This window comes from Hetaerina americana, unplaced genomic scaffold, assembly GCF_022747635.1.
Source record: "Hetaerina americana unplaced genomic scaffold, ioHetAmer1.1.p SCAF_2, whole genome shotgun sequence".
Lineage (NCBI taxonomy): Eukaryota > Metazoa > Arthropoda > Insecta > Odonata > Calopterygidae > Hetaerina > Hetaerina americana.
The window spans coordinates 111,495,590-111,523,136 of record NW_027286763.1 but is presented as its reverse complement, the minus strand read 5'-3'; the positions used below and the strand labels follow the sequence as shown (position 1 = coordinate 111,523,136).

Below are 27,547 nucleotides of genomic sequence, written 5' to 3'. Positions count from 1 at the left end.
AATTCCACCCCATGCAGCTTACCCACCAGGGTTGGCTCCTTCTAATTACCAATTTTTGAGCATTGATGGGTCACACACTTGCTGATCAGTGCTTTCGTTTGTACAAAGATGTGTAAAATTGACTCGATAAATAGTTTGTGGCAGAAGGGAAAGACTTCTACTGGCGTGGCATCCATAAATTGCCCAAAAGATATGAAAAATGTCGAACCAGCAATGGAGCACATATTTTAAATAAAGCTGTTTTTATCATTCTTCCGATTTTTTGGAAAAAACTCTTGCATTTCACACTTGTACACCTGGCATATAAATACCAACTTAATTCATCCAGACAAAAACATTTGCATCGTGCCAAATATAACAAATATTAAGTAAATAAATTTCTTGTCAAAAACTCACCGGATAAGATTCAATTGGTTTTGTTTCCATGTGCAAATCCCAGACTTTAAGCGTTAAATAATCTCTGGATATCATATACCTCCCGGAATTGGATAATTTTACATCTGAAACACTCGATATGATCTCCGAAAAGAAACTCCTAGTAGTTGGATCCTCAGGGGGCTCCTCAAACACTGAAACAGCAAATATGCAAGTTTGACGGCAAGAAAAGAACAAGGAAATAGTTTGACATTTGAAGCATGCACCAAGCAAGAAAATGGTCAATGCACCCTGAAGAATACTGAAGCACCAATTCAAATGTCTGAAAATGTTAAACATCACAAACCCAAGTATTTCCAAATTACTCACATTTTGCATGCCTATCACATAATGCAGCAGCTCTCATGTCACATAACCTAATTGAACCTTTGCTACTGCTATATACAAACAAATTACACTCTGTAGGGTGAAATTCAGTTGCAGTTATTACTTCTGTAAGCTCCTCCATGTTTGTTGGCTTAATATCCACAATGTCTAAGAAAACATTAAGAAATAAAACATTCCTTCTAACAACAAAGTACACATACAGCTCAATTCTGGTACACTTTCATTATCCACACACAAAAACATACAAATTAAAGGTCAATGATTACGTGGACCCACATTTCAATTTCTCAATTTATGCCGCATGCATTGTGAAGTTACTTTAAATCATTAATCAAGATCATTTATCTGCATCTTAGATCACTGTAAATCCTCAAGTCAGGGATTCTCATACATTACTAAGACAAGGCTTCATTGTTATGCTGCTTCTTCAAAAACAATTATGCTGTCACATTCAATCCCTCCTGCTCAGAATTTACCATAAGCAAGTATTGTTGTAGTTTCATCTTTCCCCCATTAATTCCATTTCATGCAGTTGCTCAATTCGCTGAAGCACACTTCTCTGTACTTATGCAATTGGAAGTTTAATGATCGAGCACAAAATTGATCCATGCCTGTCAAATTTAAGTGAACATTAATTCAATGTGCATTCCTTATACAAATAACAGCAAGCCAAACTGTATTTCCCAGTAAAACGAGAGAAATATTTCACTGGTGAAAAAATGAATTGAGAACTAAAAACGTGAAACATCAAAAGGATACTGAAGCTTTGGTCTGTGATTTCTAAATGCCAAAGGTTGATCCGAAGGTCATCAGCAGACAAATATGTTTCCTGGTCAGAATTAACACTAATTGAATTGATGTGATAAGTGTGTGCATTGGCAAATATTCTCCTAGGGGATGCTTCCACTAGCAATTCCATGGGTTTTATAACTGGAACCTTAAATAAAAGAGAATACAGAGTTACATTTTGCACAGCAAATTCTAGAAAGAATATTGCTCTGGTATATTTTTTCTATTCAGCTCAATTCCAGCTAAAATATTACGTTACAAACATCTTAATCAATAAAAAGAGACGTTTCAGGCGTGATATGGTGGAATATCATGATTAATTAAAAATTGCAATTTTCCACAAAAATAAAATTTAATGCGACCGGTTTCAATGTTACTACATCATCATCAGGTGAGACCTGATGATGATGTAGTAACATTGAAACCGGTCGCATTAAATTTTATTTTTGTGGAAAATTGCTATTTTTAATTAATCTTAATCAATAAGTTGACCACTTGGTATTACAGACTACACAGAAGTTGCACTAGTCACACAACACATGCCTCCGCTAACGTTTTACACCGAAAATTATCAATCCAAAATTGTAAAACAGGTACTCTAAATTTCTAACACAATTAGAATTAACAAGATACCTTCAGAGGGGAATTAGAAACAAGAGACCCCATTGCAATTATGAAAGGAAATGCTTAAAAGGTTATGGCATCAACCACCAGGGTTGCATTATCCAATGGCATTCAATGTTTTCTCCTTGGATGTTGGTGTACATTAATTTAATTATCGATTCAGAAAAACATCATTCCCTTGTCAAGTCCCCCCCCCCCCTTTGCTGTCCACATCAGAAGTGGGGGGCAAGGTTAATAAAGAGGGCTGTAGTATGGAGGATATGTTTGCGAGACATTTTTCACTCTGCACAACATTATTATACCATTTTCAATGGCAAATTTGTCATGATCATTTAGCTGAAAAGCAACAGCAAGGAGAAGGATCAGGCACATGGCAGAAGAGCTTCTATGAGCACGGTTCTGCGGCTTATATGTTTTTATGGCATGCCCATGGGAGATTCTGAAATTTGCCAGAAGTTGATTGCAAATCTAGATAAGATTTCTTTCATCAGTTTATATTTCGTAGTTGGTATAAGTAAATTCCTTCTTCAAATTCATTACTCCGATCCTGCGGAATAATGTCAAATCCCAAGGCATTACTTTTAATAAAGGGATTCCAAAACCCTTTAGCAACACAGGTTTTATGAAAATGCTCATAACTATGTCGCTGCAATGACCCTACACATTTCACACGGCCCGTGCAAATCCTAAGGCGACTGCTTCAATAGAAAAGAATATTACAATTTGGCCTGTGTGCTTGCAACACAATCACTAACTGCATATTAAACACAAGAGTGCTTAGCAATGTAGTTGAGAGGTAGGGCAACCACTGCAAACAGCACCCTTTTCCCAGTTTCAATATTGAAAGGTTAACATCAACAAAAAGTGCCGTATTTTCCCATCGACAACGCACACACGGAACTTTGTAGTTATGATGAACTTAAAAAGATAATGAGCCCAGGTCTTGTAAGTTTTCTTGAACGTGTATAGATGCCACACACGTGTGTGTATATACATATATTTATATAGTGTGTAAAAATTATATATAGTGTGAGTAAGAATATGTCTAAATTGGATGTGTGCGTGTAAAAATACGCCTATGTTTGGATTTTTTCAATTTTCATTGCATAACGAGCATCGTTATTTTTTCGATCATCTGAACATTTTTGCATAGATGACACACGCATTATCGATGGGAAAATACGGTAAGTCCTGAACAGTTTCTAAAGGTCACCAATAATTCTAAAACATTTTAATCTTTCACGCTCAAATCATTGATAACAGTTGGGTCCATCAATAGATATAACATGACATACCATGGATAACATTCCATATTCTTCCATAAAACAGTTTTACAGACAATATTTTTATAAAGTGCCACTTAAAAGAAGGCCAAAATAGCTTGTAAATCTTATGCTATGTCATCCGTCATTTGCAATAATACCCAGCATTTCCACTCAATGCTTTCCAATCAGCAGACTACTGTGCATTGTTTCATTTTGCATGATTATAAATGTTCATATTATTGGTTTGTCCTTGTCTGAAAGGTCTTAATGATTAGCTATTTAACAGAGGCTGTTAAATAGACAAGCAACTGGGGGGGGGGGGGGGGAAGTTGAATTCTTACCCTGAGGGATGTGATGCATGACGGGTCCCTCATCTGCCCATTCTCCTCTTTGGTGTTGTACCCCTCCACCCGTTTGTCCCTCTCCGACACTTTCCACAGTTTAATCGTTTTATCTGCAAGAAAAAAAGACATTTATGGAAGATGAGCATAGATCTCACTGTTCAGTCAAATGTGGTAAAGGAGTCATTTAAAGCTGAGGAGTTAGCTTAATGAAACGGGAATGCTTTCCATAATCAGTCACAAACAAGGATGACATCACTTCATTCCCACTTCAACAGTTAAAATGAAGCAGCAACAACACGTTTAATAGTACTCATCCCTTTATACATTCCTGCAATCACACGCTCATGTCCCTCCATTTAGTTACCAACAACTACTATTTTAAACATTTAAGTCATTGGTTCACTCATATTTATTCAATAGCATGGTTCCTAAACTCTCGTCCATGGATGAAAATAACAAATGAAACTATTCTGTCAAAATTAAATGCGTGCATAAACATACATTTGATAGATTTTGAAAATTTCCTGAAAGAAGGCAATAAAAGGAAAAAAAATAACACCAAGGCAACAATATATTTCAAGTGCATCATCACCAATACACTAGTTGTTCCTCTTTAAGCATTGATGGTGGAAGTTTTGATGACTCTACCCTATTCAAATTATATCGGAGACTGAAGGTAGGCTTTGCCCAATCATGACCCACTGGCATAGCTCAGCCTTTGTCAGGGAGGCATTTGTCTGGTGGAGGGGAGAACAAGCCAGAAGCACTGCCACACCTGCAAATGCATCTCCCATTCCAAGCCAGAGAACTGTCTACTCTAGCGCAAACAAATAAGCCAGTGAAGCGGACCTCGCATAAGAAGATTTCACTCAATAAAATCAAGAATACAAAGTGACTTTCCACTGTCCTTTATTAGCGTACAACCGCTTTCAACGCTCAAGAGTCATCATCAAGATTTCACTTAAACAATTGCTTGCCAACCACTCGCAGAATCTACATAAACTTGGACACACTACACTTTCCACATGTCATTAATAACTTTACAAATAACATTGATGTTGAATTGTAACAGAAAAATGGAACCTAATATTATTACAGCAATTGACCTTGCAGGACCTTGGTTACTGTGCAACAGAAATATAAATCAGTCAAACACCCAGTTAATGGTTTCAGGATAAATCATCCGTTAGACTTAACTGCAAGTAAAACAGGCAACATGGTTGTTTCGCTTTGCAAAGTTCAACGCGGTGTAAATAAACTCAAATTGAGGTCCTAGATGAACCAGGCTCTTGCCAATATTAGTCACAATGCTCTGAAATTAGCTTGAAGACTTGAAATAATACTGATATTTTCACACCTAAGTAAGATGAATATGCACGAATTAAGTCTTTCGGCTTTTGATGGAAAATTATGAACTGCACATTCTGAAGATTTGAAAACCCCTTGGGAATCTTTTTGCTGTTTGCCCCACGTCTTCTGTTTCATCTGGATGGGCTTTCAATCAACTCTGCACAAACTCATTAGGGCACCATTATCACAATTTCTTGAAAACATGGACCTTCTCAGTGGAATAATTATGCTCAGTGTTTCCAGACTTCAATAAATAGTACCGCAATTTAGCATTACAATGATGGACCCATACTCCTAGTAGAATATTATTGAATGCTTGAAGTTATTGTTAATGTGTACATGTCACGTGGAATTTCGAGTATTTTAAAAATACAGCATTGCATCTGCTCACGCAAATACTCTGGTCTGCGATAGTATAAATACATAACTTAGTTACTTTCATTCTAAAATATTATGCCAATGTGAAACAGTAGGTGCTACTGAACATACTATGGTTCATTTAAGGAAAAGTCTTAACGTCCACACCCTCCAAACTCATTATGCATCATTGAACAACAAGCGACCTCAGGATAAGTGTATAAAAATCCTCACCAAAACTTATTTAAAAGAGGCATTTGTTTATGAATGCACACATGCTGAGCCAATATAGAACCAAGGGATCTCTCAGTGATGCAGTTTGACTGATTGACCCTTGAAGGGCCCAGCCATCTTGTGGAGGATGTTAAGGCACAACAAAAAGGCACTCGGAGCCATCTTAAAATGGAAAATCATTGGAGCATGCTGGAACTATTCCACGCGCACATATTAAAGGGTAAAAATTTAAGTTCTCCTTGGTAAGAAAAATCAATTCGAAAAGAAAACATGCTATCACTAAAAAGATAATCTGAAAATTGAAATAACTGATCTATTTTCATGGACACATAATTCGGTTAAAAATTATGTAAACCTAGTTTGCATAATGTATAATTTTAGCAATATAAAATCATTCATTTGACTAATCCTAATCGAAGTAGAAGACACAAAATAAAACCAAATAATGCAACTAAAAACTTGCACCGCTAACAGTGCTTCTCATTCAACAACTTCCCCATAACTTTGAAATTCATCGCCCTTATATACTTTCAGGACAGAATGCGTCAGAACCTGGCTCTGGCGCAGATTTTAGGGCATTTACCCAAACAAACATTCTTACAACTAACTTCTACCCACTTTTCTACTGGATTATCAGGAAGTGAAACGCAGGTGATTAAAAACATGGCACTAGGAAACAATTTCTATTTAAAATTTATTTAGCAACAATGATGACCAAAAATGATTGATAAAAAATGCAGTTAATAGAGTATGGTGAGGTTTTTATGGCCGAGGCAAATAAAAGAGAAATGTTGCCTAAATTCCTATCCGGCAGGGACATCTCTCAATGGCCCCTCCAGAGGAGTGATTAGCTGCATACAAGTACACGCATATGGTGACATGTCAGAGAAGATTTTCAATGCAGGTGAAAGGAGAATAAAAACAGTAATTTTATCTATTTAGAAGAGCATTGAGACCTTTGATCTCTGTACATTTCAGCCTATGTTACATATACCACTGCTGAGTGCTTAACTTTCTCGGACAATACGCTATATTACAGTTCATAGCTGGAAATATTTGCATTCTCTGACTTTTAATGACTTAAATGGACTATTATTTGGAGTACATGTCAGCACTCTCAAATTATTCCCTATACAGTCATTTCCAAATTTACCTTCAATTCCCATTCTCGTTCATTAGTTGAGGTAAACCTATCCCAGAAATAAATAGCTTGTTTTCTTACTATGACTTTTGTCATTAGGTTGAGTCCACAGCTATCTCCTGTTTTGTAGTTAATTATGGCAGCTTACACCATTGAGTCACTTTTTTAGAATCATTCCCGTAATTGGGTCCATCTACAGCCATGCATGCCTTTGGCCTGTCCACTCAGTGAGGCGTGGGCTACTTTGTAACTAGTTTGTTGACTCAAGCTTTGTTTATCTCTCTTTCGATGAAGTCTGTGGAATGCAAATCCAATCTTCCTCTTTAACTCCAGCAGGAGAAGTTCTTGGACAGATGGCTCGCCTAGTTTGAGAGGTGAATGTGATTTTGAAGTGTGTTAGAAAATATCTCAAACGTGCACATTACACACACTTTTTGCAGCTATTTAAGGTTCATCAGGACGAACACATAACAGTTTCAGGCCTGACTTCGTGGAATTACTTCATGATTAGGGTGCAAAAAGAAACTTTGGACTTCCATGTCAAGATTTAATACTTCAAATGACCATCACCTGATAAGCAGCATCAAAACCATAGTCGTGTTAAGTATTATATGTTTATGCTAAAGTGCAAAGTTCTTCTTCTACCTTCATCAGTATCTGTAAGATAATAATGGGGTGGCTTCATTGGACAATTACCACAACATGTTTGCATTGGTCAAACACTTGCTCAAGTGACCATGAAGAAAATGATCTATACATACAATCACAAAGGCAGAAATAAATCCCTGAAGCTCAGGACACCAAATGAAATAAAAAATTACTTATTAATATTAGTGGCCACTTATCAATCTTTTAAACATTTTCCGCCCAGTTCTTGTAAAAAGAACAGGGCACAACTCGGCGGGAGGCAGTCTTAATCCATACCTAGACTGGAAAAGAAAAATTAAGTCTGTTAACTTCTTCGTGTCCTCAGGTGCACTGCCTTTGCAGGTCACCTCAGTGTCAATTGTCTCTCGGTCGAATGAAGGAAAGCACAGAGTGAATAACTGATTGTAGCACTTCCACACTCAATAAAATTTATATTTTACGACCGGGTTTCGATGAATGACATCATCATCAGGTGATCACAGTGTAATGCATGAAAACTCTAGTCGTAAAATAAAAATTTTATCAAGTGGAAAAGTGCTTCGATCAGTTATTCATTATGTTTGACTTCCACCACATCACGCATGAAGCCACTCAAAGCACAGTGTGTTTCAAATTTTCTCATATTGAAGTCAATAAACTCTCTTAGCTCAAATTATTAAGGATTTAATTATATATGAATACAATGTCTAAATTATGCTTTCTTTAAACAATGAGGATTATTGGAGTTTAATGAAAATCTGCAAATGGTTGCAGACTAATTAATTCCCATTGGCCTAAGTCTGTAAAATGTTTATCAAAAATGGCACATTTTGTTACCAACTAGTCATGAATACAATTGAAAAGCAGCTTTTCCCCAGCAAATCCATATAATCATTCATGATATTATTATTATTGGCATTGTATTAGTGTAGGTTATAGAGGAAGACACTAAGCAATGGTTCGTCCATATATTAATCAAATAATACCCAGCATTCACGACTGCAAATGCACCCCTATTATTTAATTCCTCTACTTCCTCCTCTTTATTCCATCCAACTTCTAATCCAATCCATCTCCCATCACAATCTTCTACATCCCATCGCCAATAAAAATGCTAGGCATCAATCTTAGCTGCAACCTCTTTTGGGTCTCTCCCAACAATCCCCTCTTCTCGTTTGTTTTCCTTTCCGCCCATTTCACATTTTCCATCTCTCTCTCTCCACTAACACATTTCAATAGTCTCCAATTTATGCATACTGCCTAGCCTATCCACACTGATAAAATTTTTAATGAGACTTTTCTTAAAATCCTTACCCAATGGTCCAGTCATCAATTCCATCCTTGTGAAAGCATCATTGCCTTATGTAATTCTTCCTCCTTTTCAACAACCCTTCGGACATTTTTGTCAGTGACACTTGGAAGTAGGCCAACTGTTCCACCTGTTTAATTTCTGCCCTCCTTAATATTTAACTTGGCCTTTCTCTCCCTTGAAAACCACACAATCTTTCTTCCTTTATATTTAATCACAGTCTATATCTACCGCACTGAATTCTCAATTCTATCAGCAATGCTTGTATCCCCTTGGCTGACTGACTAACTAGAGCTTGGTTGTTAGCAAACCTAACCTTTTTTAAGAATCCACCATTCTTTCTTTCTGACTTTCATTCTTATCTCCTATTTTTCCAATGCCTTTATAATCATTCCCTCCATATATACGTACAACAGTACTGGTGATAATGAACAACCCTGCCTTACTCCTCTTCCTAACACTGCCCATTCAAACTCTCCGTCGCCCACTCGCACCAGAGCAGTCTGAATCATGTACAGATTGCAGATTAGCCTCACATCTCTCCAATGTATTCCTATTTTCTGCAATGTATTCATTCACTTTTCCCAATTCACTCTATCTAAGCCCTTTTCAAAATCTATGAAACAGACAAATACATCCTGATTGCATTCTATGTTTCTCTCTATTAGTGACCTCATCACAGCTATGGTAGACTTAAGTATGAAGCATGTACGCTATGCCATTATGAACCATAAGCCCCTCTCTTTTCTGAACCCAAACAGGACATCCACTGAGCAATCCCTTGCCCTCTTCTCCATCCTCTTTTTAGAAAAGGAACCAACATCTTATGAAATCATCTGACCAAATTCCTCCTCCATAAATGCAACTAATTAGTTCATTAAAACTTCCTCCCAGATTTTCTTAAACCTGGAAGTGGTTCCATGGGAATGCTGTCTGCTGCTTTTACTTCTTCCTCCCAAACAGTCTTCACTAACCTCCTCCTCCCTTCACTAACCTGCTGCCAACACAACTATTAAAGCATTTTAATAACTTTCGTTTCCACATTCAAAATAAAAACTCAAATTCATTCAACTACGCAATATCAAACCTTAATACCCATTACCATTTCACAACCACTAAAACACAAGTCATATTAAATTTGTTTAGTATTTAAAGTCTTTCATTACAAACATTGCAATGGTAGAATAGTTTTACTGTGCTTGGCAATATTACAACTAAAATCCAGTACCTGTCCAAGTTATGTCTCCTGTAAGGATTGAAGTATGCAGAGAACTCCGCTTTACATTAAAGTTTAATAAAACAAAAATACACTTATTAACAGCTGTCCTTTTGCAACTTAGAAACTAGGGACCCACAAGTGCCATGCTTCACTTAAACTATAAAAAACTCATTTCAGACATTTCATTTTCTTAGTCACCACCATGTTGTGAATGAAAGTGGCATACCAGGTAAAGACTTATTTTTCCACAAATGCTATTACTGTTACCATATAATCATGATATATAAATTAAGACTGCAGTTCACAACCAATACTGAGGTGTAATATTAAATTTCCATTGGTTTTGATGCATCAATTGTTTACTGAGGTATCTTATTTGCTCTATTGAAGCACTGAATCATTCTCACCTGATTACATATTTAATAATTCTCCTATGCAAATACACTCGCGTCTCTTCAAATTTAATTTAACTGCTGGCTGTTGCACTGTGGGAAGTATACAGCCTTCTTCAATTTTTTCAATACTTTTGATTCGAAGCAGAATGCTTAATTTGAATGGCTGTCATGAAGAAAAAAGGTTGGCTTACAATAGATTTTACATCACAGCTATAAATCTACTGATGAAGAAGAAAATCCTTAGAATGAGGCTCAAAAAAAGAACAAGAAAATTTTTTCACTACATCATTTTTTCCTGGTTCTTTCTTTGGAGGGATTAAATTTCAAAACGAAATTTTCAAATAAATTAAGTAGGTACAAACTGCCGGTCACAGTCGGTTGGAAATAATTCAAGTTTCATCTTGCAAACAGGGAGAAGGGAAATATTAGCAAGGAATGGCTCAACTTAAGGGGGTGAAGGCGTCTTCGGAAGTGAAAATATGTTTGGCAGTGGAGTGTGCACGCGATGCAAATAGCTTTGTCTTTTTCACTTTCCATACGTTTCATTCCCAAAACCTACCAAAGACCCTCCTTTTGCCCTTCCTCATCCCTTCACTACACAATGAATTACCGAGACACGGACATTGTTGGAAAAAACTAATGCACCACTAACACGGTTAATAATATCTTGTAGCTAAGATAAGATGTCTTTATTTGGGCAAAATCTACACCAAATGGCCCCTTCCTTCATTTAACCCATAATTTAATGATTGTTGATTAGAAAACTTCTTCAGCAATATATTTTCAACCAAAATGTTTGTCAATATCATATGCAAAGAGATATGTGACCTAATTGAACTTTTACATTATTTTGCTATTTGTAAAACCATGATATAGGTTTAACTTTAGGCATAATTGCTGACAAAAAGACTATCTCAATTTCATGAAATATTTTCATTTTTTTAATACTTAAAAAAATTAAATAGCGTCTTCTTGGACTGCAGTGAGCACTACAAGGAATGTGGGAATTCCAGCACAACGTGGTAACTACCTGGTGCCATCGCCTAGAAGATTTTAATTCCATTTTTTACACCAGAGAGGTTGAAAGGAATGGTTGGTGGTAGCCTTATTGGGATATTGGACGCGCAGCACAAACTACCAACGTGTGCTGGATCATTAAATGAATAATATCCATCAAGTAAACCACCCTGATCAAATTCTCTCATTATTGTAAAGAAATAAAAACGGGTCTATGGGTCGATTACTGCTTCATTCAAAAGGATACATATATCCTAAATTACTAACGAATGAATGCTATGAACTTCTCACATTGGAAAAAAATGAAAGAAAGCAATTCTAATTACAAATTTAACCTTAAAAACCTTGATACATTCACTTAGGCTCCTGCAATTGGACTAACTTCCACCACCTATGGCATTTCCCGGCCAATAAGATGCACCCTGATTTTTCACGTGAGAATTTATGAATAATGCTTGGATCAGACAGAATAGAATCTAAGTATTTTGATGGTAACACTCAATATGAAGTAAATTAAAATATAAACGGCTACACGTACATCAATGTTTATTCATCATAGAATCCCAGAAATTCATCATCATTTGGCCAAATGCCTTTCAGTTATCTGCCTTGTTTCTGTGTTATGAAGCATAATTCTTTCTCCTGCAAGACCCCATGATATCATTTCAACTTTTTATGGGACACTGTTCTGTAATTATATTAACATAATTGACATTTGTATCAAAAGCAACCTTTTTCGATGCTTTTGCGACACCCTCATACTACTCTAGGTTGAATGCTTGTAAACTGTGAGTTTATCAGGAGAGATACAATTTATGCATGCATTAGCAGAGGGGAAACATCCCTTGGAGCCTAACGCATATTAATTTTGAAGCAGCACTGAGTGCGAGATGACACTAAATGCACCACATTGCTCCATTGCTTACTACTGAGTCAAAACAGTGACATTATCTAAATTTGTAATCAATGCACCCACCATTTCTCAGCCTGATGCATGAAAAATACCCAATAATAAGAATTTTACACCCCCCTGACCCATGAGAAGCAGGCTCAATATAAAGCGCACATTTTGGAGCATAAGAGCAGTCAGGACTTCCCGCAAAATGGTTTGCGCAATTCCCTTACAAATCGGGATATAATGAAACTACATCAAATAATTTTCCAATGCATTCTATCAATATGCATTTTATGAATTGAAAATTAAAAATATAAACCTAGTTTCATGTGAATTGATTAAATTTGCCTAATTCATCATTATCATGAATTAAGTAATTTTGCAATGAAGTACTTTCCCTTGAACTAATTAACAACACTAAGTCTATAAATGGGTTAAAACTCCCATTTATCGGTTCAATTAAATCGGCAGAATTGAGTAATTTGATAAATAAGTTAATCTGCACCTGTACTGGGTAAAATATAGTCCCAGACACCTTATAATGGTATATAACTGGTTCTGCACACAAGATCTAAGGAGTTTGCTTGTCCTTAAAAAATGTAACTAATGACTAGTTACGTCCGTTTCCAATGCCATAAAGCAGACGTTGTTTGCCAAAGCATGGAGGAGTTTATGATGATCCTCTGCTCTCAGAACAAGGAATCATGAAATATCACTGCACAGCATGGGTTCATTTAGTGCATATAGTGTGTTTAGGTTAGTGATGTCATTTCCATATTTACTATAAATCCAAGTATAGTAAGTGACAAATAGGAAATATTGATTGACTTTATCAGTTGACATAAAATATGCTATAAACTATCAACCTTATTGTTTCAGTTGAACAAAGTTTCTTTTATCATAATGACTTTTGCCTGCATGTATTAGCTATATATGCACATGACTATGATGAAGAACTTTATTTTGGCACCAGATAAGATTTAGCAATAGCTGTGAGCTGGTGTCCACTAGAACTAACTTGTTCATTCAACAACCACCTACGTACATCAAATTTATAATTACCAGAATGATAAAAAAATTGGTCATTACCATTCGTTGAAAGTAAAAAGTGAGCCGGGTTCTTTCTTTTCAACCATCTTATTTTATTAATTTTTTCTTCAATTTCTAGACTCTTCAGATAATCAAATTCAGGTTCATGGCTTTGAAAAGTGCTGTACACACTGTACTCCCCTCTGCGAGGCATGGTGCTCTTGGACTGCGAATAAAGAGGATGCGAGACTTAAAAAAAACGAAAGAATAACCAATAACCACAATTTCTTTTAGATCAAGCACACATTACCAAGTCCACAAGCACAGACACATCAAACACAAATCTTTCCCAGAAGAATTTTACATTCCACTTTTAAGTCCCCTCTTCTGTCCTTATTACATAAAAAGAAGTGGGTGATGAAGCACATTCACAGAGGAAACTTGGTAGAGCAAGCATTTGAGAAAAAGAATGAATAGTAGCCATTTTGAGAATAATAATAGAGGAAGGTAAAAAAAAATAATTTAGATAAAATTCACACAGTGCCTTCCAGATAAAGTCTTGGGTAAATGCTGTTTCAAATTCCAATAAGCAAGCTAAGTGGCTTCGCTAGAATATTTAAGATTGAAACTTTAAGACCGATTTGGTCAACTAATTATTTATGTTGGAAAGCTTTACCTAGAGGACATTGATAAATTTGAAATACTGGGACCCGTGTCACTACATGTCATCGAATTGCTTTATAACATTTAAGAAGAGGGCAATTAAGATAACGTTTACAACTAATAATGCCTCACTCAGCATGAAAGGGGAATTTTATTTAAATTCACACTAAATGCTTTCTTAATAGTTCAAATCAAATTCAGCAATTAGTGCTCACTACACCACACAAAAGCTCTGGCATGTGACTCCAGTGCCATATCAAAAATACATTCTTACACAGAGAGAGAGAGAGCAATTCATTGGTGTAAAGGAAGTAATTCAAACACACGGATCTTTAGGAAATCAACATAACAGAACAACATAGCAATAAAGGCATTTGGACAACCATGTACATTAACTGTTAATGTATGACAATAATTTCTTGGGATAACGACTTATTTCATCAGAACTAGAACTTTGGAATGCCCAAGTTATGCATCACATCATACTATATTAAAACATAGTAACACACGTGTAACTGTTACAAGAGAATTTCAGAAGGTAATAAAGAGTTTTTAAAAAAATTTCAGTGCTTCTCAAAATTCAAAGTATGTATTGATTTTAACGTCACAAGGAACGAAAATCATGACTGTAAAACTTTGAATTTTGAATTCAGATTGCCATGGGCAGAGAAGTGCATAATTCAAATAAAAAGATGGCTAGCCATTAACTGGAAGGAAGTTAAATAACATAACTGTATTTACTCACTTTTCTGAAAAATATAATTGGATTGCAGGCATGCTATCCAAAATGGGCCAGAAATGAAAAAAAGAATATTACACCTAACGAAACTGGCCTATTCATCCAATTTCATTTGAAAACTTCAACCATAACATTGTTTAGTAATGTTAAAATGATACCCATTCCAAAATAAATGACTTTATTGAGACGACTTTCTAGAAAGAACATCTTCAGATAAGGTGAACGCTATACTGTCGTCAGTACGTGTCGTTACATGAATAAAGTCAAGAATTCTGGAGGATGTTGTTTAGCAAGAATGACATACATATTAAAATGAAATGTAAACATAAATTCAGAACTTACAATGGGATCCCTTTGAAAAATAACCACCCGGCCTCCTTTATCTCCGGTAGCAAGAAGATCGCCATCGTGGTTGAATTCCACACAGGATATTATATCGGCTAAGGAAAGAATTAAATTTCATTTTAAATACCTACGTCAGTGCTATATCCGGCACCTAGGGTAATATGTTGCGAAATTCAAAGGTCAACAACACATTAGAGACGTCTATAAAATTCTCAGTGCAATTAAAAATCGGCTTGAAACTTCACATATGTAGGAAGTTTGATTAAACAATACTATCTTCTGCTAAATTACCGATTCAACAGCAAATAGTGGCAAGGAATGAAGATTGAAAGATATCAGATGCGAAGACTCTCATTCATTAAGTATTCATTTCATATAGCCAGTGTACGCCAAAAAATCAAATTCATGAAAATAGATCAAATAATAGCTAATATTTAATGCTGACTTTAATGTTAACCCTTAGGAATTAAACTTACCTTCTGTCACATCATCTTCGAGCGTCCCCTTGACTTGCGAAAAGCACCATTGAATTTCCCCATAAGCTGCAAACCAAGCAAAATTCAATGAAATACACTTCAATCGGAGGCAAATTTAGTTAACACAAATAACAATAACGTCATTTATAACAAAACATTCAACATCTAAAATTCAAATTTTTACTGTCAGTTGACTGTTACGAATCACATTTAGGTCGCGGGAAGGTGAGATTTTTAACCCTAGCAATTCAACTAACCGGCCATATCAACGGAAGAAAGTGCGTGTATATATACTGTGCTCTTTTCCTGCTTAGAAAAACAGATTATAATTAATCTGTGACAAACAGGGTGTCAGATGATATTAGATTCGTAACATTTCCATCTACAGAACGCGGACACAATGGCGGCACTCACGAGTGCATAACAACGGTTATGACGTCACACCATGAGAACTTGGGAGTGAAATGACAAACGAATTCCGCGTTCAAAGAAAGCGCGAAATATTATGATTTTAAAATGAAGAATTATTTCGTACGAACTTATTCACATATATTATGAGAGACTAATAATAAATTAATCGAAATTTCAAACTAATAAATATATTCATTCAAATAAATAAGGGCTGTGCCTAAATGACATGCACGTGTCATGCAAGTTGCAGCTCGTGTCATGTTGTAAATGTGCTACAAAGTTGTAGCATATTTAATTAAACTAAACAACTCATCGGGAGTAATTATTTGGTAATATTTATTAAGAAAATCTCTATTCTTCTTATATAAAGGTGTTCATTATGTATGCCATTCATATAATATATCATAATTAATAAGTTTGCCTAAGAAAGAGAATTATTTATTTTGATAAATATTCCAAATGTGTTTTTTATCCAGGAAATATTTTCAAATTACTTAGTATTTCAAATAAAAATTTCAAATGATTGTAATTACGAGTAAAAGCCTTTTTAATTGGCATTATTTAGCTGAAATAACGAAGTTCTATGGACTTTGCCATTAACAGTCACAACCCAGGGTCATTCGCTATAGTTGAAGGTGATAGGGTATTTGGCAGCCATAATTACATATAGAATGCTTCTATAGCAGTTAATATTTCTGTTGCAATGCAAATTTTGCTTTCAAAACTCATTTCCGACGCACTCTTTTCAATATTGCCATTAGCGCACCTCGACGAGTGAAGGAATTAACTCGCTTCCAATAACATGGTCATCCTCGCAATCTTAGTTTCACTGCCTTTATTACCCATAATTTCCTTTGAAGTCTCTCCTCCGTTGAAGAAGTCATCGAGACCATCCAAATTGTCAATCGTTAGTTATTTGAAAAGAATTTCACAGTTCCCATCTCTTTCGTTTCGCAACACACCTGCGCTTAAAAATCGAAAGCTTCAATACCAAATAGCACCCCTGCAGAAGAAAATGCATTTCCGAAGCGAAAAAGGAGCTTAAAAGCTGCCAACTTATCCTGAGCCAATTTTGAGGCAACACTATTTCTTAAAATGTGCATATACATGCCAGTAGTTGGTACTTGGGGCAAGAAAACTTACTAGTACTTAGGTACCAGCTACGACGGGAATCTCGATGTCAGTATCTAGTCATTAATCCTAGGTACTGGTGCATACATTTATTAATGATTTAAAATAAATTTAATGTGCACTTTAAAGCCCCATAACTTCCTCAATGCATGCAATAGGCTAATTTTCCCCGGTAAATATAATATCACATTGACGATTTCAAAAAAAAGGAACTATCTTGTACACACTATGCTAAAAGATCAAGTTCTGCAAATTGAAATGGAAAAATACCTGCTAGAAAACTTCAGAAGAATTATATCACCATTTTATGCACAGATTATGGATAAAACAAACACGCGAAGGAACCACAATGGTTCCATTCCTATTATACAGAACATTTACGTGCAACAAGTCTGGCTGTTACGACTGATTTGTCACACTGGAACAAACAAGAGTGAAGCATATTGAAAGTCATTCTCTTAAATGGCGCAATATCAGATATTTTTCCCACAGACCGCTCTTTTCATTCAGACGGAGAAATAAGCCACCGAAAAGGCAGCACACATCATACGCCAATAATAATTCAACTCCGACGGACGTGATTTCATTCAACACAAACATCATACAATCAATTACAGGAAAATTTTCCGTGCATTTTGTCCTGACTTAATATTACACATGGTGACTATTGATTAAAAAAAAATATTATTTATATTTTTGCAAAATAACACACTCATATTGAATTAGAAATTATGAATTGTAGGCTTTCAAAACTTTCGCGCTCCTCCGTCGGTATTTTCTTGCTGTGGGTAATATATTAGACGTTGATAAAAGGATTCCAATCTTGAAGTTTTCCATAGATTCATTTATTTCATAATTCATACTAAATTTTCGTCCTCAGATCGTCCCAATTTACTTCCTCCATTATCGCACTTCATAAGGTTCCAAACAACATATCCTCTTGCCTCAAAGACCAGGTTTAGGATCCACAGATGGCTATGCTGCATATTCATAATTCTTTTTTTGTCCTTGACTTAGCGTACTTGCCATAAACACCCTTTATCTTTCAAATACTTGCTTCGTTGACGCAATGCACGACCCCTATTCCGCGACCATTTTTCTTGAAAATATTGTTAAAATACGAGAACTTTTCCAAATGCTCCAGTATACACGTATATTAAAATATTATTCAGTTGATTTACTTAATGAATTAACTTAATAGACAATATGCGCTAAAAGCATTCGAAGATAAAATTTGATTTTACGATATAGAAACTAAAATGGCCAGTTCTCCAATTTCGCAAAGCTACAGAAATATAAAATAAAACGCTTTTTTGAAGTTCAAACAAAAAAAATCCGTTCCTTTGCCCATGGCAACTGTTTCAAAATGGAAAGCGATCTTTTCATCTCCCCGGATGTGACAGAGGCACGTCTAAACGAAACCATGTCGTACGGGCGTGCATACATACTATATGTACATACATTACGAGGTGACGATGACCCGGAATGGCGCAGGCCCTATGTGTATTTCTATTCGGAAATTCGTCAGCCTACAATAGTTATAAAAACATTAAACGCGCTAATGCCACGTTGTTATTAACATTTCAAGAAAAGTATGAAATTCCGCATCTAAATGTATTCATCGGACTTAAATAAAAATCAGCACTGTCTCCTTTTAGGAATTGTTGTTATATCTTCTCGATTTTACCCAGAACTCAGGATGAGGTTATTGGTTTGAAATGAAAATATAACTTTCTGGATTTGAATCTCAGGAAACTTGGGAAATGTCGATAGTCTGGATTCTTAGAACTCCATTAGTGATGAGAAACTGGAGTTGGATCGGTAAATCCTAGCGCTTCTGAATGAGATGGTGTAATATTACAAAAAAAATTGAAATGCTCAAAACAGTATTAACGGGTTTTTGCCTGCAATTCCATGTATGATCTCCTATTGAAAATTGTGGTTATATTGGATGGCGGAGAATTGTGTAAGGCGATTCAGTGTGTATTTCATTGTCCCTTCGTTCAGAGGAATGATTCCCGTTTCGTAAACAATTGTATGAACGAAGAAAAAGCGTTACAAAATTATTTAATATCTAGGGTTGAGAGTCGCTGGATTCAAGAGAATTGGGCGCAAGTCGTATCACTAGGTAGATGCATCCAAATCGCAGGAATGACTGAAACGCTGACAACGAGGGAATAATGCATATTACGAGGGCTGTCCCCGTTTGCGTGTAGCGGGCGAAGCAGTGGGGGGAGCCGAAGGGCAGCACGCCTCGGTCCACGGTGTTTGAAAGGCCTCGCCGCTTGTCGTTTGTTCACATTGGCGAGTCAAAACGGACAACGTAATTGGAAAATCCGTTTAGCGATAAGGTTTTTCCAGCAATAAACTTCAAAACTGCTGGCATTCATCGTCGGGATATTTGTGCTCTGTACGGACCAAATATGATGAGTGTCAGTGTTGTGAGTCAGTGGTGTTGTTAGTTTAAGAGTTAACGGACAAATGTCCATGATGCCCAAGAACTGATCATCTGTCAACACAAGGCTTAGACCGACCACTGCGATCATCGTCGTGAACATTGGTGCTGTGGCCATTTTTGAACTGAATGCACCACTGCCTCACTACGCCTACACTCATTACTATTCCATCTCCGTACACAGTTACCCATGAATATTTCAATTGGCTTATGTTAGTTTTTTACCAGTAAAAACCTAATCACAGATCTTACTGCACGACTCGCGGGATTTTTTATTGCAGCGCCCATTTCAACAGTTTGCAATGTGAGCAAAGTAGAAGAACCACAGTCTGCAGACACTACCACAGAAGTATGCGTTCAGTGAGTGTACGGACGTTTAGGCACCAAGATGGTAGCTCTTGCCCTACCCACCGCCACGCTAGGCCGAAACGTATGATACTTTTTTGACAGCCCTCGTACATTGGTTGACAGGATTGTGCGGAGAATTTAAGGGAAAATAAATGCTGAATTCAGGGATTTTAGGAAACCTTTTCCCCTCGTAGAATTCGTGATGACAACATTGAGGAAAGTAATGAGCGGGAATTTTAACTGCATGGAAATAAAATAATAGTACCGATGCGAGTAAATACCCATTGTCCTAATGGCTTCTGCATCTAGCAACCCCTACCACAAGTATTCACAGCAGATTGCAGGGTAAAGCCTCGTTGTAGACGGCAAACGCCAAAGGCCCTTCACGACACATACTGATATGAACAGCCAAGAGCTGAAGATGCGAGAATAGCTGGCCAAAAAGGATACTCGTATAAGCGCCGCCCTGCTGAATTCCTCTGCCCAATCGTTTAACTGACCACTGGCACACCGGCGTCGCAAGGATTGAACTGTATCTCCTAATCGACAAAAATTGTACCCGCTCGATGAAGCTCTCTGTTTTTCGTACTTAATTTGGCCCTTGCGTGATTGAAAGATATTGATTTGGGTAGACGCGATTTTCGGTGACACGACTGGGAATCGGAGAAGGACATGGAGCGGAAGCTCCCACAAACTTCCCTGAGAAATATTAACACAAATTTGCGCAAGACATTCTTTGTGAAGAATTCAGTGCGTACACGATAACTAAACGATCTATTCCTATCGAATATACCACAGAAACATGAACACCGCAATGCAAGAGAAAGTGATGGCGATGGATAAAATGCGACGGCGATACAAACAAAAATCAAGTATCTCAGCCAAGGGAAGCGAGGCCTAGAAACACGTGCGGGGGGCGTGCCTTCAAAGCACGAGGAAAGAATCAAAGACTTTGCGTTTCCATGGGAAAGAATTTATTATTGTCGACTGGTTTCGATGCTCTGCAGGATCGTATGGTGATGATGCTACAATGTGGCGACGCAAGACGAAAATCATAAATTCTTAAATCTCTGGCACTAATTGGAAGGATTTCTCTTTAGTCGTGATGCTGGAAAATTGGAAGGACACCTCTTTAGCAGTGATGTTGAGAATGTATTATTACCCCCATCGTACAGCGCTGGGAGAGATCATGTCATTAAAATTAGAGAGCTCAAGTGTAAAAGAGAAAGATTCAAGATGTATTTTTTTCCACGAAAAATAAGGGATCAGAATAACACTGTCCGATCGTTTTAATGTCATATTTCGGTAAGAATTAGTCTGGTGTGTAGTATTCAAACCCTGATAAACACCCTAGCGGTGTAACTTTGTAGTTCCACGCGAACGATTTATTCACACGACCCGGGTTTCGAAGTAAAACTTCATCATCACGTGAACTCTCTACATTTGCAGCCCTTCTTATATATACAGCCAGGGCTGCAAATGTAGAGAGCTCACCTGATGATGAAGTTTTACTTCGAAACCCGGGTCGTGTGAATAAATCGTTCGCGTGGAACTACAAAGTTAGTCCTTTCATTTATCTATAATGAATCGGTTCCATAAGGTTACGCCAGAAACCATCAATTACCCTAGCGGTGGTTTCAGGGTACTAAAAATAATAACTAAAAAAAGATAATAACTGATTAATTTACAAAATGCTTTGCCACCTCGTGAGCAATGGTAAGTATATGACATTTTATTACTTCTCCATATACCAACGACTGGCTAAAATACCTATTAGAGTCCAACAGGGGATATTACAATGCATAGAATTCATGACCATAATTAGAAATGAATACTGTTAACGCGACTATGGCTTACTGATTCAAAACGGATGACGATCATGTAGAGGAACACAAGTGATAATATTTCATCGCCCAAAAGACAGTGATAAAAAGTCCGGAAATGTATTCGTGGTTTCTTTCTCCTGATAACTTGATTCCTCTTCCGCTAATTACATAATAACTAAATGTTTCTTTTCTTCGACAGCTGATGAAGGGTCGGCGTCACTTAGTCCCGAGACATTAGTGAGTCTCACAAAAGTCTCTCTATATTCCTTTTAATGAATCCCTAATAAAACTAATTTAAGCGGCGGGAAAAGTGCTCACATCTAAATCAACAAACCAGCCGCAGTTATCAAACCGAAGGCCAGTTTGATAGGTGCGGGTAGTAAGAGGTTCACAGGGGGGCCAGTTCATTATCCCCTGTGCCATCTATATCTTCCTAGGAAGATCAGGTACCCGAAAAATCACAGCAAAGACTGAAGCAGAGGGTACTTAAATGCATGCCCGAGATCCGAAACCGGGTCCCTTCCGTCAGTAGTCCAACGACCTATCCACTCGATTACCATGTTCCCTAATTACTGTAGTGCGTTAGTGTGCGTATACATATGTATGCATGTATGTATATAGGCGAGGTGGGGAAGGCGGAATCGAGGAGATCACAAGTGCAAAAATATTTCCTTAACCGGGATTTGAACCACGGATATCCTGTGTTCGTCCTTTATACCTGTATGTGTTCCCATCCCTTTTACTTATATCTATTTCCATGTGAATGTATGTATGTATGTATATATATGTATATATATATATATATATATATATATATATTATATATATATATATATATATATAACGATTGTACGGAAAAACTCACACGAGCGGCACAATAATGGGCTGACACAATATAACACAAACATGCTATATTGTGTCAACCCATTATATATATATATATATATATATATATATATATATATATATATATATACAAATATATAAAAAACACAGATGTAGATTTTTAGAATATAGAGACACAAAGAAAGGACACTCACAATTTGTTATTTGAAATAACAAATTGTGAGTGTCCTTTCTTTGTGTCTCTATATTCTAAAAATCTACATCTGTGTTTTTTATATATTTGTGTGTCGCCGAAGAGCGTTCCATTTCGAAGATATTTTATATATATATATATATATATATATATATATATATATATATATACACATATAATTAGTCTGCCGTCCTCAGGTAGGTTTTTGATGGACCTTGAGGCTACAAACTACTGCTCCCCAAAACCCTAAATTACATGATACAAAATATCCTTAGACCCCATGCGCGCTATTAAAATAACTTATTATTTAGCTCATCATGCTTTTTACCCACCTTAATTATACCTTAAATGCCATAAATACCTAAATTCTTAATTCTTATGTCGCCTTTAACAACTGGTATCGTTTTTATTTTGAAACTACTTCACAGCTATCTTATATTTTAAAAAATGGGAAGTCAATGTTTTCCCATCGATAAAATTTCTCCCAATCTACGATAAGTATTTTGATTTCAGCACAAGTTGAAGTGCACCCTTCCCATCCTCGTCTTAACCTATTCTTTAAATCTGAAATACGTGGACCACTCCTTGTCTTCTAATTTCCATCTTTTATAGCATCTCTCCTTTAATCCATGGATTCACTATCAGTCAATACGTACCTCCTCATCAAATTCCTCTAACATCTTATCAATGATTTCATTTCATTCATAGAGTTGTGTATTTCTTACGTTGACACTCAGTCCTGTTGAAATTTTTAATGTTTCACTTCGCCCTCGACAGCGTCCAATCCAGAGGCAATACTCTTGTTTTAAGTCGCTGTCAACTCAAGTATAAGACACATTTTCATTTCTTTTCCTCATGCATGCTTTAGCTCCTTGGCCCATCTGGAAGAATGCTGCTCTTCTGATTAACGTAAGGGAATGGGGTCAGACCAACACAATTAGACCCTGAAGCGTCCAAGACAGTTTTACCTGATGACGAATAAATCACTTACTACACCTGAGATCTCAGAATCGTTCTTCTCATTAGAAATCACTTGAAGGCATTGAAAGATTTTCGTTCCAGATTACAACACGGTGTGAAGTTGCAGTGCCCATAGAAGCGTATGCATTGGGATCAATCACAAGGAAGTACATGAATTTCGTAAAAAAACACGGATAAATGAAATTATTGCCGATATTCGATTGAAATACGAAAAAATGAACGAAATGAGCTTCCAGCCCATTATCTGGATTTTTCTTCCTCCCATGCGGCTGGAGCTGGAATATTTCATATTTTAATGAGCGAATGAAAACGCTCATGCATGGAACATTTTCATTTTCTTGATTGAATGACATTGAAACACGTCAACATAACCTATCAATTAAAAATGTATTCCACATCCACACAATACACCGCAAACCGCCGCAAGGGCGTGTGGCGGGGGGTGTTAGGTCACCAGCCATGCTAATCCCAATCCACAATCCCAATCATGTCACCTCCCATTGTTAACATTCCCATGTGTTGAATAACGCGCTCATCTAAAAGGTTTGTATAAAAAGTATCGCTAACAATTTTTTCCCGCAGTGCTGATTTCAGACCTTCATCGGTTAAGTGTGTGCATGATTGCAGATCGTATTGACAATGATGAGACAGTGACAGTGCCCACACCATTGACTCACTGAGAATTTGGCGATGCGAAAGATGTGCGCTAAACTCGTCCTCCCAAAGGTCTTTGAACGGATGACCTAGAGAGCAGAGTCGAGTGTCTGTTTGCGATGAACTTCTGAAACGACATCGCAACGATTCCCCAACCCCATTACAGTACCCTCGTTTTGGCACCAGTAGACTATTTCCTATTCCCAAAAGCGAAATCCTCCCTCCCTCAAAGGACACCACCATGGGACCCTATGTGCCGTCAGAGAAACTTGCACGCTTACCCTTAGGGTATATCCGCCGACCAGGGAGTCTTCGAGTCGTGAAAAATCCGCTCTGGTAAAAGTGTGCGTCGACGCTGTCAAGGGACGCATGCACGTGTGAAGAATTTTGAGAGGCATTGTAGCAATATCTTAAATAAATCAATAATTGCGAAACTTTCCCCGGTACTTTTTATACAAACCATGCATTCTAGTTGACATTTTCAATTGAGATTTGTGTCTTGGGTAATGGCAAACGTGTGCAACAAAGAAACACTAAAACTTCTAGATTAATATAACATATTAGTTAGGATGAGTGTAGAAAAGTTAGTGGGTGACTTCGTTCAGAGCAGACGGAATAAGTGCACGCGAATAAGACCCCGAATGCCATGCCATTATCCACTTCGATCGCCAACTTCGGAAGAATCCCCAAACGGAACGAACTCATGACACGGGCGGGTCGAACGAACGCCGGAGTCGCCCGAGAGAGTCGCCAGGCGCCGAGTGTTTCCCTCTATCGAGCTCGAAAGCCTACGAGGGGTTGAAAGAATCGTGAAGAGGGAAACATCGGCGCCCTCGCATCATGCGGTAACTAAAGATAACGGCGAATAAGTTCGCGAAATGGTATCGCGTGAGCATTAGATCAGTTTTTAAAACAATTAGCATCGATTAATACACAGTTACACAGATTTCGAACGCGGAAATTTGCATAAAAATGTGTTAGTATAGGTGGCATCTAAAAAAATCACTCACTCCCGATTGAAAGCATACTCGTGATTCGCATGCGCGCTGACCTCTCAGTGGCGTCGAAAATTAATCGCATTAATGATATCATGCGATCGCTCATTACGAAACCTGGATTTTTCATTATTCTATTACCAATTGCCTATCGGTTTATCGGGTAGGTTTTCGATGGACCCAGGCACCAAAGCAATGCTTCAGCTTTCAGAATTGCTTAACTTGACAGAGACAATTCAATAGTGGAATTAGATCATCAAATCAATGGTTTCCTATCCCCACAAAATGATCGCGGCATTATAATCGGGGGAGATTTCAATGTTCCATCTATTGCTTGGGGCATATATAGTTTTAAGTAGGGGCGGTAAAGGCAAAGATATCTGCAAATCGCTTTTGAATTCTTTTTTGTCGAACTCCTTTCATCAACTTCCCATTTCACTAAATATGGGCGACAATATTCTTGATTGTTTGCAACGAGTATTCCCAAAAAAGTCTTAACTATAGAAACTATAAAAGGCATTAGTGACCACAGGGCAGTCAATGTTGAGTTTTCGGTACATTGGGTATTGGTAGTATATAGGGGAGACGACCGACAGCTGAGGTCATTTGCGCCATGAGATATGGACAGGTAAGGATGAAGGGTGGAGAGAAACCCGGCGTTGGCAATAGCCTATTCTTTACGAAAGGCGCCAAGGGGTCACGCAGCATAACGTCCCATCCGACGGACGACGTACTCACCCAAAGTGCCCCCCACAAAGCACCTAAACTAGGGATCGAGATGCCACTGAAAAATATTCAACACCGCCGGGATTTGAACCCGGGCCCTCTGGGTGGGAAGCCAGTACGATAGCCACCGCATCATTTCGATTTCCGTCACGGTTTCCGAAAAGGTAGATTCCGAGAGACACAGCTTGCGCTTTTTGTTCACGATATTCTTTTTTCGGGAGAGAGCAATGTTCAAGTGGACGCGAACTTTCTAGATTTTAAGAAAGCCTTCGACAAAATACCTCATAGTAAACTTCTCGCAAACCTAGACGCATATGGCATGGATAAAAATATGATTTGGATTAAAGACTTCTGAATGGTTGGGTACAAAGAGCAGTGATATATAGAGTTAGCTCGAATTGAGTAGAAGTTACATCAGGTGTTCAGGGAAGTGTTTTTGGACCTCTTTTATTCCCACTTTACCCACGTTAACGACATTGACTCCGGAGTCACGAGTAAAATACGTTTATTTGCCCGCGATGCGGTGGTCTACCATGAAATCCGAGATCCTGAGGACACAACAGCTTTATCAGATGACCTCAATGCTATAAAACGCTGGTGCTACACTTGGCAATTAGAATTAAACTTTAAAAAGTGCGAAGTGATACATTTATGGAAAAAGAGCAATTCCCTCCCGAACGCCTACTTCTTCTGGAACACCGAAACGGAATGTGTAGACTCGATTAAATACCTAGGCGTTACGCTCACCCACGATCTCTCCTGGGTGAAACACATACGGGGAATATGTGGAAAAGCTAACAAAAATTAGGATTTATCAGGAGAGTGAATGTGATGAAAAGATCAAAGAGAAATGTTATCTGACGTTGGTTACGCCTCAATTAAAATATGCTTAAGTGCATGGGATCCTCAAGAAGTTGGATTGATTACCGAATTGGATCGCGTGGAGCGTAGTGGAGGTTTGTAAAACGTTGTTGCGATAAACTTAGTAGTGTGTCCAAAATATTAGAGGAGCTAGGGTGGGAATCACTCTCTGAGAGAAGGTTAAATTACAGATTGAAGCTCTGGCATAAGTTGGAAGGAGATCTCCTTAGCAGTGATGTTGAAAATGTAAAATTACCCCCATCGTTCTACGGTAGGAGAGGCCAAGTCAATGAAATTAGAGAGATTAAGTGTGGAACAAATAAATTTAAGATGTTATTTTTTCCAAGAAAGATCACTCGCTCAGTATATCGATCCTAGGATTGATTTACTTCAGCCCTCCTTTCTACTTTGTTTGAATGTATGACACGGCTGCATATTCTAGGGAGAATGATGTGGTGGTTTGCCGTTGCATCGCAGTAGTGCTGCGGCCGATACCGTGAACTTCACTCTCGCCCGCAGCTGTGGCAACTGATGCCGGGC

General features: G+C 37.5%; 1 protein-coding gene across 2 annotated transcripts in view; it reads right to left on the bottom strand.

Annotated features, from left to right (window-relative positions):
* Positions 1-27,547, bottom strand: part of tws (protein phosphatase 2 regulatory subunit tws) — a 44,503-nt gene that overhangs the window by 9,428 nt on the left and 7,528 nt on the right. The window contains exons 1-8 of one of the 2 annotated variants that reach the window (XM_071585962.1): positions 15,838-15,983; positions 15,581-15,646; positions 15,102-15,199; positions 13,418-13,583; positions 3,782-3,894; positions 1,522-1,699; positions 745-909; positions 397-569 (exon numbers count right to left, since the gene is read on the bottom strand). In XM_071585962.1, coding sequence (XP_071442063.1) covers positions 397-569; positions 745-909; positions 1,522-1,699; positions 3,782-3,894; positions 13,418-13,583; positions 15,102-15,199; positions 15,581-15,646; positions 15,838-15,844 — 966 coding nt within the window. In that variant the 5' untranslated portion in view covers positions 15,845-15,983. Of the gene's footprint in view, positions 1-396; positions 570-744; positions 910-1,521; positions 1,700-3,781; positions 3,895-13,417; positions 13,584-15,101; positions 15,200-15,580; positions 15,647-15,837; positions 15,984-27,547 lie in introns of those variants that run through there. The other variant, XM_071585961.1, reaches the window with a different exon arrangement.